The following is a 16,318-nucleotide window of genomic DNA, read 5'->3' on the forward strand; positions in this document are numbered from 1 at the left end:
TTCTCTCTCACACACACACATGTACACACATACTCACAAGTATAAATAACCATATCCTTTGTAGACACCTCTTAGGAATGAACTTCTGGCCCCCAGGAATTTGCAACCAAATGAAACTGAACTGAGTAGAACTAAACAGTTTCAAATTTCGGTGCTTACGCCCATATGCCCATAGGCGATTCCCTCAGCAATGAGATTAGATAAATTGATGGATAATTGTTAATCACCTGTGGAATAGGTTTGTGGCCAGAGCCTTAGATCTGGTGGGACTAACAAGTCCACCACAATAGAAGCTCCATCCGTAGTCCCATACTGACTCCAGCCAGCCATTATCAAGTGAATGCCACTGGGCACCCAACCGGTGACAAGACCCTGCAGATGGCTCCCATCCTGGGTGAATCCAAAGCAACATCTTCTGATAGGGCAAGTTTCACTGCTGGGTTGGGTAGAGAGAGGCCCATCCCCATTGATAACCTACTGACCCTCATCTCTGTCTCCTTTGTCTATTCTCTCCCAAATAATGGGAGTTGCCCCAAGCCCCTTATCTTCCCTAATCCCATATATCTGATCATAAAGTGCCTAAGAGAGTGAGTTCTCCCATGATTCTCAAGGTTAATTCTTCTATGATGTAAGAATTCTTCCTATCCTTTGATATATTGTAAATATTTACATAGCATGATTTGATCAAAAGCAGGCTTAGAATGATTTGTTTAAGCAGAAAGTGATTGAAAGATACTTGGTAATATTAGGTAATAGCCAAACCAATTTAATCCAAAGGGGAAAATGATCACAAATTTATTTACAGTCTCTGATCTTTCACATTTTGAATAATTTGTTGAATACTTTAGCAACATTTATTTAATGTCTGTCAGAATTTTAGGGTTTCTAAAGGGCTACTTTCTATCTTCTTAGTTGTTAATTGATTTCTCTTTTTCACTGGTGGTTGTCCTAACCAACTTATTATCAATCAGTTTGTTTGCAACTAAATCATTTTGACCAAATCACGTGGAATTCACCATTGTTATGACAAAACCTACTGTATCAGGTTCTGATTTTATTTCAAACTCAGATAAGATTTTTTTTTTTTTTAATTTTCTGTCCATGCCTGCAAGGTCAGGGCACTTGGGGCAGATTTATAATCTTTTTAAGTATGGGAGCCTATGCTTTAGTGCCTTGAGCTATCTTCCAGCAGTGCTAAAGTGTGGGGTTGGGCATGGGGATTCTAACATATGTGGCCTTGTTTTTTTGGCTGTGAAAGGTACCAGTTTCAGAGCTTGAGACACTGTGTAACCGGAGGGGAGGCCCTGACTCCTGATGTGAGGGAAAAGTGGAAGAGCCAGACGGGCCTGGAGCTGCATGAAGGCTACGGCCAGTCTGAAACCGTGAGTGCTGCCAGGCCAGTCCCTGCCTAGGTCACCTCCATTTGAGCCCTCTGCCAGTCAGTAGGGATAGCTGGTCTGCAGAGCCTCCTGCATTTCTGGCTGTCATCTCTGTGACACCTTTAGGGACTGCCCTGTCCATGAGGAGGAGAAGTGAAGTCGCTCAGTTTTGCCTGACTCTTTGCGACCCCATGGACTGTAGCCCACCAGGCTCCTCCGTCCATGGGATTTTCCAGGCAAGAGTACTGGAGTGGGCTGCCATTTCCTTCTCCAGGGGATCTTCCCGACCCAGGGATTGAACCCGTGTCTCCTGCATTGCAGGCAGACGCTTTACCATCTGAGCCACCAAGGAAATCTATTCCCCATTCACAAGGAGGAGAAGCTAGTGACAAAACACTCACTTTTGTTAGAAACACAATTGGCCTTTCTTCTCTTTTGTCTTAAAGGTAATTTAATTTCACAATGACACCATAGCCAGCAAACTAACGCTCATGGCTGGGGTGTTCATCTCCACCAGGACAGCCCATGTCCGTCTCTTGTCAGAGCCCAGTCTTAAACAGCATTCTCTACAGCCACCTGGGCACAGACTTGGTGGTCAGTTGAATCTTTTAGCTTCGTGACTGCTTAAGTTCTTTATGTGTGAGTGTCCATTTGAGTTCAGTAAGGGTTTGTTCTCTATGGAAAGAACTGAAGGAAGAAAGGAAGCAAAGGGAGGGAAGGAAGGAGGGAAAGATGAAAGGAAGAAGAAAGGAAGAAGAAGAAAGGAGACAGAGTTTGAAGGCAGAGTGAAAGGAAAGGCACGGACCAGGAAGGAGACTAAGGAGATAAGCCTCCTCCTTATTGGTTCTGGTTTCTCTTCAGGTTCTAATCTGTGCCAATCCAAAAGGGATGAAAATCAAGTCAGGATCCATGGGGAAAGCGTCCCCACCATATGACGTGCAGGTAGGCAGCCTCTCCCAACTGTTGATAAGGCTTGAAGAAGAGAGCAAACACACCTATCTGGATTAGCAATAGCAGACAGCTGGCAGGGTGGCCTGGCTGTACAGACATCAAGACACCATCCTGTGATCTTTCTGCCAGGTTGTAGATGAGGAAGGCAATATCTTACCTCCTGGAGAAGAAGGGAATGTTGCTATCCGTGTCAGACCCACCAGGCCCTTCTGTTTCTTCACTTGCTATTTGGTAAGTAACAGGGAATGGCCATTTTCACAGCAATTGCACTGTGCCAAGCATGGTGCTCCATGCTTTATAAGTATTTGTTTACCTTTTGCAATAACTGCATGAGTTGGCACTAATATTGATAAGATGTTATTATCAATAAGGAAGCTGTTATAGAAAGATGAAGTGACTTATCCAATATTGAACACTTAGGATTATATGTACAGGACATGGGATTTAAATGTAACGTGTCTAAGGGCACATGCCATCATTTTAATGATGAGATAAGGGCAACTCAATCATTTTAATGATGATAAAATCAAGGTTCAGAGAAGGAAAGGGACTTATCAAAGGTCACATTAAAGTTTCTTATAAGAGCCTAGTTTTCAGGACTCTGCTTTGAGTCTTGTGTGGATAAGGGTTTGCTGTCAGGGCTTGGATCCTGGGTTTCCAGTGCAAGTTTCTGTGATAATCCAGTAGTTAATTCCCCTTATACCTACCTTGGGTGGTGTTTATAACGGATTCTGTTTTCTCCAAACTCTTTCTCTACAAAACTCTGCTGACCTGGTTCTCAATCCTGGATGCTCATTAGTAGCAGCTTGGAAGCTTCATACATTACTGATACTCAAATTCCAAGTCAGTGAGAGGCAACTTTCTGAGAATGGACCTCAGCTCCCCAGGTGATCCATATGTGTGGCCCAACTTTATAGGAACTCCATCTGCTGTGTATACGAGGCCATCAGTCAGCAGCAATATTGGAAGAAGCAGATGAAAAATAGTCCATTTGTTTTTGAAATGCTGTACACGTATTTTGTGACTTTTCTGTGATTACAAGAGGAAAATCTTTCATGATACTCCATTTAAAGTCATAGAAAGCTACCTACAAAACAACAAGATAGTAATTCCATCAAGCAGAGATGATGTGAAATTTTAAATGTATTTCCTTCTAATCATTTTTGTAAACAAAAGTAAATCCTTGATTTTCCTGAAGAATTTGTTCTGTATTCACTGAGTACCTACTTCATGCCACTAAGTATTCAGCACTGGACAGGAAAGATAAGATTCTTTTCCTCATAGGGCTTCCATATAGGACTGGACCTTTGTGAGTCTGTGATCATGCCATTGAGAGTCAATGTAAAGTTTTTTCCTAACAAGAACATTTCCTTTTTTCAATTTTTTCATTTCATCCTAGCATTAGCTGTTAGTTTTGTTTCTGGGTGATTTTTAGCAAAGAAAATTCTTAAAGTGTTTAATCTCTTCATGAGAATCATGGAACATTGAAAATTAATAGAGGTTGTCAGGCCAGAGTTGCTCTGTGAATGCTGAGTTGTCAGTAGGACTGATCAGGCAAGCTCATCCCCCTTCATTAGTGTGTACATTCCAAATAGCTGAGATTATACTTGACAATCACTAATGTGCCTACATCAATTTTATGCCCAGTGTAAGGAATTTACTTATTTTCCTATGGAAACAAACTGTCAAATGCCAGATGTTCACTAGAGAGTTGTTTATAACAGACAAAAAATTGTGGACGTACTTTCTGAATTTCTAACAGTGGGAAATTAGTTACATAAATGATATTATAGCACTGTGCATAAAAAAGAGAGAGAGAAAGATAGAAAAAAAGAAAAAGGAAAGAGAAAAGACTAAAAAGAAAATGAATCCAATTTTTAATAACATGAAATTGTTTAAAGAATATTGTAGTCACACAGGGGAATATTATGCCACTATTTTATATTTCATTAGACTTTTTATTCTTCTGAGGAGATGTTCATGATATATTGTTAACTAAAGTAAAATTGGATTTTAGAAATACACAGAACAGAATATTTTGTATTCACACAAATGTGTATATGCAGAGAGTCACAGATAAGCCATGAAAAGGTCTCATACACAAGATCAAATTTTAAGCCTTAGCTATCTGAATAGTGAGACTGATCTTTTGTCATCCTTCATCTTTATTTTGTATTTATTCTATAAGAAATATATGATTATATAATACAGAAATGATAAATTTTTTAAAATTAAAAGGTCCCCAAGACAGGCGGGTCATGGTGGAGAGGTCTGACAGAGCATGGTCCACTGGAGAAGGGAATGGCGAGCCACTTCAGTATTACTGCCTTGAGAATCCCATGAACAGTATGAAAAGGCAAAATGATAGGATACCGAAAGAGGAACTCCCCAGGTCATTAGGTGCTCAATATGATCCTGGAGATCAGTGGAGAAATAACTCAAGAAAGAATGAAGGGATGGAGCCAAAGCAAAAACAATACTCAGTGTTGGATGTGGACTGGTGATAGAAGCAAGATCCAATGCTGTAAACAGCAATATTGCATAGGACCTGGAATGTCAGGTCCATGAATCAAGGCAAATTGGAAGTGGTCAAACAAGAGATGGCAAGGGTGAACGTCAACATTCTAGGAATCAGCGAACTAAAATGGACTGGAATGGGTGAATTTAACTCAGGTGACCATTATATCCACTACTGCAGGCAGGAATACCTCAGAAGAAATGGAATAGCCATCATGGTCAACAAAAGAGTCCAAAATGCAGTACTTTGATGCAGTCTCAAAAATGACAGAATGATCTCTGTTCGTCTCCAAGGCAAGCCATTCAGTATCACAGTTATCCAAGTCTATGCCCCAACCAGTAACGCTGAAGAAGCTGAAGTTGAACGGTTCTATGAAGACCTACAAGACCTTTTAGAACTAACACCCAAAAAAGATGTCCTTTTCATTATCAGGGACTGGAATGCAAAAGTAGGAAGTTAAGAAACACCTGGAGTAACAGGCAAATTTGGCCTTGGAATGCGGAATAAAGCAGGAAAAAGACTAGTAGAATTTTGCCAAGAAAATGCACTGGTCATAGCAAACACCCACTTCCAACAACACAAGAGAAGACTCTACACATGGGCATGACCAGATGGTCAACACTGAAATCAGATTAATTATATTCTTTGCAGCCAAAGATGGAGAAGCTCTATACAGTCAACAAAAACAAGACCAGGAGCTGACTGTGGTTCAGATCATGAACTCCTTATTACCAAATTCAGACTCAAATTGAAGAAAGTAGGGAAAACCTCTAGACCATTCAGGTGTGACCTAAATCAAATCCCTTATGATTATACAGTAGAAGTGAGAAATAGATTTAAGGGACTAGATCTGATAGACAGAGTGCCTGATGAACTATGGACAGAGGTTCGTGACATTGTACAGGAGACAGGGATCAAGACCATCCCCATGGAAAAGAAATGCAACAAAGCAAAATGGCTGTCTGGGGAGGCCTTACAAATAGCTGTGCAAAGAAGAGAGGCAAAAAGGAAAGGAGAAAAGGAAAGATATAAGCATCTGAATGCAGAGTTCCAAAGAATAGCAAGAAGAGATAAGAAAGCCTTCTTCAGCGATCAATGCAAAGAAATCGAGGAAAACAACAGAATGGGAAAGACTAGAGATCTCTTCAAGAACATTAGAGATACCAAGGGAACATTTCATGCAAAGATGGGCTCAATAAAGGACAGAAATGGTATGGACCTAACAGAAGCAGAAGATATTAGGAAGAGGTGGCAAGAATACATGGAAGAACTGTACAAAAAAGATCTTCACAACCCAGATAATCATGATGATGTGATCACTAATCTAGAGCCAGACAGCTTGGAAAGCGAAGTCAAGTGGGCCTTAGAAAGCATCACTACGAACAAAGCTAGTGGAGGTGATGGCATTCCAGTTGAGCTCTTTCATATCCTGAAAGATGATGCTGTGAAAGTGCTGCACTCAATATGCCAGCAAATTTGGAAAACTCTGCAGTGGCCACAGGACTGGAAAAGGTCAGTTTTCATTCCAATCCCAAAGAAAGGCAATGCCAAAGAATGCTCAAACTACAGCACAATTGCACTCATCTCACATGCTAGTAAAGTAATGCTCAAAATTCTCCAAGCCAGGCTTCAGCAATATGTGAACCGTGAACTCCCTGACGTACAAGCTGGTTTTAGAAAAGACAGAGGAACCAGAGATCAAATTGCCAACATCTGCTGGATCATGGAAAAAGCAAGAGAGTTCCAGAAAAACATCTATTTCTGCTTTATTGACTATGCCAAAGCCTTTGACTGTGTGGATCACAACGAACTGTGGAAAATTCTTCAAGAGATGGGAATACCAGACCACCTAACCTGCCTCTTGAGATACCTATATGTAGGTCAGGAAGCAACAGTTAGAACTGGACATGGAACAACAGACTTGTTCCAAATAGGAAAAGGAGTACATCAAGGCTGTATATTGTCACCCTGCTTATTTAACTTCTATGCAGAGTACATCATGAGAAACGCTGGACTGGAAGAAACACAAGCTGGAATCAAGATTGGCGGGAGAAATATCAATAACCTCAGATATGCAGATGACACCACCCTTATGGCAGAAAGTGAAGAGGAGCTAAAAAGCCTCTTGATGAAAGTGAAAGAGGAGAGTGAAAAAGTTGGCTTAAAGCTCAACATTCAGAAAATGAAGATCATGCCATCCCGTCTCATCACTTTATGGGAAATAGATGGGGAAACAGTGGAAACAGTGTCAGACTTTATTTTTCTGGGCTCCAAAATCACTGCAGATGGTGACTGTAGCCATGAAATTAAAAGACGCTTACTCCTTGGAAGAAAAGTTATGACCAACCTAGATAGCATATTCAAAAGCAGAGACATTACTTTGCTGACTAAGGTCCATCTAGTCAAGGCTATGGTTTTTCCTGTGGTCATGTATGGATGTGAGAGTTGGACTGTGAAGAAGGCTGAGTGCCAAAGAATTGATGCTTTTGAAGTGTGGTGCTGGAGAATACTCTTGAGAGTCCCTTGGACTGCAAGGAGATCCAACCAGTCCATTCTGAAGGAGATCAACCCTGGGATTTCTTTGGAAGGAATGATGCTAAAGCTGAAGCTCCAGTACTTTGGCCACCTCATGAGAAGAATTTACTCATTGGAAAAGACTCTGATGCTGGGAGGGATTGGGGGCAGGAGGAGAAGGGAACGACCGAGGATGAGATGGCTGGATGGCATCACGGACTCGATGGACATGAGTCTGAGTGAATTCTGGGAGTTGGTGATGGACAGGGAGGCCTGGCGTGCTGTGATTCATGGGGTCGGAAAGAGTCGGACACAACTGAGCAACTGAACTGAACTGAACTGAAGTGTAGTTTCACGTATAATTGGCACCACACCATACCACAACTTTGTATTATGTACTTTTTAACATTACGTCATGAGTCTTTTTTGTGGCACTCAGTATTTTGGGAAAAATTCATTTTTTATGACTACTTAGAGGTTCCCCTTTTGGGGAATAATATGATTATTAAGCTTTGTGTAGCACATTCCTTTATGAGGGCCTCGGCTCTGACGGCGGCACATTGAATACATCCCTGTGCCCAGCCTGATAACCGGCATCATTACCTTGAGAAAGTTAGAGACTTATTCACAAAAACATTATCATAAGTCTCAATATCTAATAGAATAAGTTTCTCCTTCTTACTTAACTTCTTTAGAAATGCTTTACCTACTTTCTCTTATTTCTCTTTTCTTTCATAGTCAGTTTAGAATCAACTTGTCAGGTTCTCTGGAAACTGTTAGCGTTTTAGTTGGAGTTGCATTGTTTATAGATTCATCTGTGGATAATTAACATCTTTATGATATGAAGTGTATCTTTCTAGTTATGCATATCTTCTTTGATGTCCTATAGAGTTTTATCTTTTCTGTATATGCTTCTTACAGATTTTGTGTTAGATTTATTTTTAGGTATTGATAGCTTAGCTTTTTCTTTATTTTTCAGAATGCATTTTTAAAATTAAAAGTATAATTTACATACAATGAAATGCCCCTGTGTTACATGTACAGATCAATGACTTTTGACATGTGTATTCACCTGTGTAACTACCATGGCAACTGAGATATAGAAAATATTTTGTTTCCCCCAAAAGTTCTGTTGTGCCCTTTTGCAGTCAACTCCTAGACTCTAGGCAATTGCTAAATTGATTGTCATCATTGAAGAGTAATTTCCCCCTTTTTAAAAAAAAAACTTTATGTAAATAGAATCAAAGTATTAATTTGTGTGTGTCTGCTTTATTTTTTTCAGCACACGTTTTTGAGATTCATCTGCATGTGCCAATAACTTGTTCCTTTTTCCTGCTGAGCAGTAGCTTTTACTTTAAATCTTTGAGAATCAGAATTTGATGTTTTATTTCTTTCCTCTACCCTTGCTTTTGCCAACCATCCCCTTTCTATTTTCAGTGATTGCTGAGCACAAAGAGTATCAGTGTGCTCTTTTATCCTGAAAAAATAGAGCTCAAACTGGGGCTTTGAAACAACCTAGAGGAGTAGGATGGGGAGGGAGGTGGGAGGGAGATTCAAGAGGGAGAGGACATATGTATACCTATGGCTGATTCATGTCGATGTTTGACAGAAACCAACACAATTCAGTAAAGCAGTTATCCTTCAATTAAAAAATTAATTCATTAAAAAAAAAAAACCAGAGCTAACAGCCCTGTGCCCACCCCCTGCCCACAAGTATGCTGCCTAGACGCTTCTAAGGATGGTAGTGAGTATCTGTCCTTAATCATTTTCCAGCAGCTTCCTTTCAGTTAAAAAAGGGAAAACCCACAGATTCACAGCTCCCTGTCCAGTGGGGATTTTTGGCCACTGGATTTCCTGTTGAGGGGTCCTCAGACATCTGCAAAGGACTGCTCAGGCCATATGTACTGAGTGACTGTGTTCAGATGGCACTTAATGGGCTCACTGTGTCTTTCAGGACAACCCTGAGAAGACAGCAGCATCAGAACAAGGGGACTTCTACATCACAGGGGACCGAGCCCACATGGACAAGGATGGCTACTTTTGGTTCATGGGAAGAAATGATGACGTGATCAATTCTTCAAGGTCAAGTTGTCTACACTTTCCTTCTTCCTTTGAAGCTTCATAGGAGAGAGGAGGACCCTTGAAAGAGTTTGTTTTTCTCTTCCAGCTACCGAATCGGGCCTGTTGAAGTGGAGAGTGCACTTGCTGAGCACCCAGCTGTCCTGGAGTCTGCTGTGGTCAGCAGCCCGGACCCCATCAGAGGGGAGGTAACTAGTCCAACCAAGAGCATTCCCTCCTGGTTCTATACCTACCAGCACTCAGCAGAGTAACCCGGAAGGCCCAGGTTCCCCCATATCTCACTCCATCCAGGTACTGCAAAGCCTGAAATGCCACCATCAGACAAATACACATGTCTTTTGGTTAAGCATTGCCTTCATGTCTTTGTGGATACAAATACTCTCCAGAGGGACACGTGGGAAGATATAAACACTTTGGTGTCAACTGGACATGGAACTGGATCCAAAAGGGGCTATTAGATGGAGATGTTGGTGGCAGGTGCAGGCTTTGTCATTCACCCTGTCCAATAAAAGGTCCTTTTCCATTTGCAGATGAGAGTATAGTGAGCACACCAAACATGGTCACTGCTGGCTGTGACCTGCTAGGGATAGCCAACTTGAGGGATGACAAAATAAGTATCCCAAGTGACCTTGATATCTCAGATGTGCTCATTCACTCAGTCATGTCTGACTTTTTGTAGCCCCATAGACTGTAGCCTGTCAGATTCCTCTGCCCATGGAATTTTCCAGGCAAGAATACTGGAGTGGGACACCCTTTCCTACTTCAAGAGATCTTCCCAACCCAGGGACCAAACCTGCATCTCTTGTGTCTCCTGCATTGGCAAGCAGATTCTTTACCACTAGTTACCATCTGGGAAGTCCATGATATATCAGAAAGATGAGCCAATTTTAATAAGCTGGCTTTTCTCAGGAAATATGCAAATACCTTCCAATGGGTCCCAGAAGAAGGGACAGTATGAGAGAAATAAACTCATAGGCAGACCTATGAACTTTTCAGTGGCTGTAAATCCAACATAATCCTAAAGTATATTGTAGTTACTTTATGAAAGTTAGTACAAGATCAAGCTACATCCTCAGAAGCCTCAGCAGAGAGGAGTGATTTGCAAAGTCTGGACCCTGGACTGCTCACAGCTGCATCTGGGAGTTTTGTTTAAAATACAGATTTCTAGACTTAAAGTGAGACTTGTTGAATCAAAATTATTGGGGATGCAGCCTTAAGGAGTCTTCATTTTGACCAGAAGCCCTTAGCCAAGTGATTCTGATACCCACTAAAATTTGAGACCACTAGTAAACAGTGAAGGAGATGAAAGTCCCATCTATGAGGTACAGAAACTGTACCTGGAAAAGTATGCCTAGTCCTGCATGCCCCAAATTAACTGGGACTGTGACAAATGCCTGTGTGTTCCAAGTTAACCCAAGTATAGTGCTCAGAATAGAACCTGGCACATAGCAACTGTTTGATAAATGCTTGGTAGCTTTAACAGTAAGAGAAGGCCTTTCCTAAGAGCCAGTTCTATCTGCACCTGAAATGGTATGAGATGTCCACCACTGAAATGTGTGTAAAGACAATGAACCACTGCTGAGGGTATTGTTGGCAGAGTTGTATGCTGGCCTTTGAACTCTTCCATGGTTTCCATCAGAAACCATGTTCTGTTGTGCCTGAGTTTGGGACTGTTTCTTGTCCTTAGCAACAGGCAACCTGCAAGAAAGATATGGGCAGAGAGAGCCAAGGTGCAAAACGTCCAGGATGTTTCAGGATGCCTGAAACATCTGTGCAGCAAAATCCTTGCTGATTGCAAATACTCATACATGCAGTCTCAGAAAGACCCACCACCCCTTGAAAATGGTATACATTTTCCCCCAGTCCTGCTCTCCAACCCTATTCCTAGCTGCCTTCCTAGTTAGGAAAACCTGTAAGTAATGAGCCCTAAAAGACTTCCCTGGTGGCTCAGACGGTAAAACAAATCTGCCTACAATGCAAGAGACATGGGTTCGATCCCTGAGTTGGGAAGATTCCTGGAAAAGGGAATGGCTATCCACTCCAGTACCCTTGCTTGGAAAATTCCATGGACAGAGGATCCTGGTGGACTACAGTCCATGGAGTCACAAAGAGTCAGCCACAACTAAGTAACTAAGCACACACAGGTACACTATGAGCCCTAAGGAGTCTGTGAACCTCCCCTCTCCAAAGTATTGTCATCTTAAGAGAAGCATGTTGGCTTCTAACAGTGTCATTTCATGTATGGGGAAGAGTTTTGTAAATAGGATTCTAAATCACTCTATAAAAGCCATAATTCCCAATAATTACTCCCAATGCTTCTGCTGCTGCTGCCAAGTCGCTTCAGTCATGTCCAACTCTGTGTGGCCCCATAGATGGCAGCCCACCAGGCTTCCCCGTCCCTGGGATTCTCAAGGCAAGAACACTGGAGTGGGTTGCCATTGCCTTCTCCAATGCATGAATGTGAAAAGTGAAAGTGAAGTTGCTCAGTCGTGTCTGACTCTTTGCAACCCCATGGACTGTAGCCTACCAGGCTCCTCCAGCCATGGGATTTTCCAGGCAAGAGTACTGGAGTGGGGTGCCATTGCCTTCTCCGATAATTGATACTAAGAAGGCAGACGACAGAAAAAATTGGTGTCTAACTTGCTGGCCAAGGCATTGGTAAAAGTTTCATGTTGAGCTGGTAAATGTAAGCACTTATTCGCAAGGCTAGATTAAAGAGAAAAGAGTTGTTATAGGGGGACTGATTCTTTGTTTTTTCCTTTGTTTGGTTTTGGTTTTTTCAACAGGTGGTAAAGGCATTTATAGTTCTTTCTCCAGCCTATTCCTCGCATGACCCAGAGAAACTAACCCAAGAACTCCAGGAGCATGTGAAAAGGGTGACTGCTCCATACAAGTACCCCAGGAAGGTAAACATCTGGAAGTTCTAGGGCTTGAAAAACTGGGAAATCAAATGGGTATGTGCTCCCTGCACTCCTACTCAGGGCCAGGCACTAGGAGTGTGAAGACTGTAACTCTGGCTGCTGCTTCATCCATTTCTCCCTGTTTCTTCACTGGGCCTTTCTTTTAGCACACTGGGTGGTACTGAAATGCTTCTGGAAAGTGCATGTATTCCAGGCCAGCTGTTTTTATTGTTGCCATTTGGGGAAAACCAGGAATCATGGATGCTTTCCAATGACATGTCAGAGGGTAATGATTCTTTCAGGACAGAAGTCTTGCTTTGAAATGATGATTGTAAAGAGTTTTTTGGTTTTATTTTTTATGGTCACTAGATGGCCTTCGTTTCAGAACTTCCGAAGATGGTTTCTGGGAAGATTCAAAGGAGTAAACTGAGACGCCAAGAGTGGGAAAATGAGAAGCAACCCCAGAAAGGTCCCATAAGTCACTGAAATTTCCAAGAGGAACTGGTGGGATTACTGGTTAATCCCCACATGGAGCATCATCCTTTCAACCCTACTGAAATCAAAATATTGCAGTCTCCAAATGGGCATCTTTAGCATCATTGGATGACTCTGGAAGAAAGCAAAGAACATTATTAACCACCAGTTCAGAGCCACTGCCCAATCTAGCAACTGTTTGGTGGCTTGACTTTCTCATCTGTCTGGAGGTATTCTCTGTAGTTGCCCACTGGTCTTACTTCCTAATAAACTTTTAGCTAGCCCTCCAAAGGACAGGTCACCAGAGTGTTGGGGGCACTTGTGATCTTACTGCCAGGGGCAGTGTAACCACTTGATCCTTTTGATAAAGCTATTTGGTAATCATTTCCAGAACCACAAATATTAATCATAACTTTAGTTCAGAAACTCCATCTTTGGAAATCACTACAAAACAAAATATTCAAGAGATAGTTACTATAGAATTGTTTAAAACAGTGACAAATGGGGGGTGGGGGGTGGGGAATTAATGCCTAAGTAATAGGGCAATGATTAACTAAATTGTTGTACATTAACTCAATAACATGTTTTATAGCTGGCCATTAAAAATATGTGTTGAGAAAAACTTGGGATAAATTCATTTTGTCAGAATAAAAATAATATATGTATAATAGGGAACCACAACTTTCTATGATAAAAGAAAATCTACAGAAGAAAAAAGACTGGAGGAAGATACACTAAATGTTAACAGCAATTTTCTTGAGTATTGAAAATAATGGATGATAGATTTTTCCTTTCCCTACATTTCTTTATTTTCCAATTTTTTCAGTGAGTATATTTAAAGCTTTTAATGAAAAAAATTGTTTTAGAGAAATGATGACTGAATATCACACTCTGCCTCATATCTTGTTCTTCCTCCATATACAAACATGTAAACTCCAAATGCTAGCATGCTGTCTCACCCAGGAAAAATACAGGGACCTGGAGTCAGGTCTCAGAAGCCCAGAAACGGAAAGGGTGGCTCTGGGCAGCTGAAAGCAACCATGCAGAGAAGAAGCAGGTGGAAACTGATCCTAGTGCTGCTACCTGACTCTCAGCACTTTCATTCACTCATTGCTGCTGCTGCTGCTAAGTCGCTTCAGTCGTGTCCGACTCTGTGTGACCCCATAGACAGCAGCCCACCAGGCTCCCCCGTCCCTGGGATTCACTCATTGATCAATGTTTATTGAGTGCCTACTCAGTCCTGGACTGGGGACACACAAGGATAAGCAAAGCCAACTGGTTGTCATCTGTATTAGTCTACTTGGGCTTTTATAACAAAGTACCATGAGCTGGGCAGCTTTAATGAAAGAGATTTATTTCCTCAGCTTTTCATCCTGTAAATCCCGATCAAGGTGTTGGCAGGATTGGTTTCAGTCTGAGGCCTCTCCCCTTGATTTGTAGATGGTTACCTTCTCATGGGTCTTCACATAGCCTCTTCTTTGTGCATGTCTGTATCCCAATCTCTTTTTATAAGAACAATAGTTATATTGGATTAAGGACCCAAATTTATGACTTCATTTTCACTTAATCATGTTTTTAGGTCCCCATTGTGAATACAACTACCTTCAGAGGTCTGGGGGTTAGGACTTCAGCATGTAAATTTTAAGGGGACATAATTTGGCCCATGACACTGTTGTAGCCACACGTTCCAGGAAACAAACTCACTCAGAAGGACAATGCAGATAGTGGAGTGCAGTTTATTACACCAGCAGGCCCAAGGCAGAGTCTCCTCTTGGCCAAGGACCCTGACCAGTTTTTGTGAAAACCTTATATACCCTAGGTGTACATGCCGAAACCCACCTCCCCAAATTCCCTGAAACTAGTCTGAACAAAGGAAAAGAAATATACAGTCAAAGATAACCCGTGATTCATATGCCTTAGGCCTAGGTAGTTAACAGTGGACAATTATCAATAGGCTTATGGTCATACCCTAATAAGCATAATAAATTTATGATTCTCTTTGGTTACACAGATAATTAGGGTATTCTTTTAGGTGACAGAGAGTCTAGGTATGAGCCCTGGGGCTCTTCCATCAGTGGGGGGTTGGGGAGGGGAAGGTCTGGCTTTCTAGTTGGTATGTCATTTCCATAGATACTGGGCATATAGATCAAAGTCCATAGTCCAGCCCAAGATGGAGTCCTGCTTTCAAGATGGAGCCTGTTCTGTCTGTTTCCTCCTTCATTCCCCCCTCTTGATACTCTTAACTCATAGTATGAGCATCATTCATAGGTATATATTGCACCCTAGCTCTCCGACCACCAGTTTGGGAGAATGATACCAAGCTTTGGGTTACAAAGTTCATAATACATTGTAAAATGCAGGGTCCACAAAGCAGAACTATCAAGGAAACTATAACAATTGTAAATATAGTTTTCCACCAATCACCCTTCACCCAAGATAGGACCGAAGTTCAAAAAGGAATATTACCAGCAGACATAGCTTTTACCTGACCTTTCACGTCATCTAGGGTGGCTGATATATAGCCAGATAAATCAGGAATATATACACAACATTCAAATTTAATTATAGCATAGGTCCCTCCTTGTGCTGAAACTATGTTTAGTCTCAAGATGATACTGGCAAGTCCTTGTAGCAGCAGTTGATTGTAGAGCTTCATCTCTTTTTCTTCTTTAAGATGATCTTGGTTTCACAGGGATCAGTGGGGTCCTTTTTTATAGTCCACTTGGCATCCTCCAGGTCTGTGTGGTATGCTCTCTACACCCTCACATTGTGGATCCAGGGAGTGACACCTGAAACTTTAACTGCTGTAGAAGTGGTTGGAACAATAGTATATGGACCCTTCCAATGTGGGGCCAAGGAGTTGTGTTTCCAGTCCTTGACCCACACCCTTGTACAAACTTAGTTACCTGACTTATTACCTTACCCAGTTGTTCCATCTGCTGTGAAATCTCATCCCCCCTTACCTGAGGCAAATTTGTTGACACCTCTTTTATTATGGGAGGGGATCTCCCACACACAATTTCATATGGAGAATAGCCATGGGACCATGGTGTCACCCTGAGTCTGAGCAGAGCCATCGGAAGCAAGTCCACCCAGGAGCAGTCAGTCTCTATGATCCATTTGGAGAGCGTCTCTTTAAGTGTCCGGTTGGTTCACTCCACCACCCCAGAACTCTGGGGCCTATATGCTGTGTGTAGTTTCCACTTGATATTTAGAGTTTACATACCTGTTGAATTAAGTTAGCTACTAAGGCAGGGCCATTGTCTGGTCCTATACTGGTTGGGAACCCGAATCTGGGGATTATTTCTTGAAGCAGACAGCGAGCCACTTTATTTGCTTTTTCAGTTCAGGTGGAGAAGGCCTCCACCCATCCTGAGAAGGTACATACCATGACCAGTAAATAACGGTAGTGTCTACAGTGTTTCATCTCAGTAAAGCTCACTTCTAAATGTTCACAGGGTGGAGTGCCTTTTAACTGCATTCCTGGAGGTTTTTGTTTACAT

The 16,318-nt window shown here is 41.8% G+C and overlaps 1 protein-coding gene across 6 annotated transcripts in view; it reads left to right on the top strand.

Moving 5' to 3' along the window:
* ACSM5 (acyl-CoA synthetase medium-chain family member 5) overlaps positions 1–13,437 on the top strand; it is a 31,978-nt gene extending 18,541 nt beyond the window's left edge. For 4 of the 6 annotated variants that reach the window (XM_013974929.2, XM_013974932.2, XM_005697548.3 and 1 more), the window contains 7 exons: positions 1,259–1,382; positions 2,241–2,321; positions 2,460–2,561; positions 9,317–9,444; positions 9,530–9,629; positions 12,228–12,347; positions 12,711–13,437. In XM_013974929.2, coding sequence (XP_013830383.2) covers positions 1,259–1,382; positions 2,241–2,321; positions 2,460–2,561; positions 9,317–9,444; positions 9,530–9,629; positions 12,228–12,347; positions 12,711–12,827 — 772 coding nt within the window. In that variant the 3' untranslated portion in view covers positions 12,828–13,437. The remainder of the gene's footprint in view (positions 1–1,258; positions 1,383–2,240; positions 2,322–2,459; positions 2,562–9,316; positions 9,445–9,529; positions 9,630–12,227; positions 12,348–12,710) is intronic. The other 2 variants (XM_018040986.1, XM_018040987.1) reach the window with 2 other exon arrangements.

Source organism: Capra hircus, chromosome 25 (genome assembly GCF_001704415.2).
Source record: "Capra hircus breed San Clemente chromosome 25, ASM170441v1, whole genome shotgun sequence".
Lineage (NCBI taxonomy): Eukaryota > Metazoa > Chordata > Mammalia > Artiodactyla > Bovidae > Capra > Capra hircus.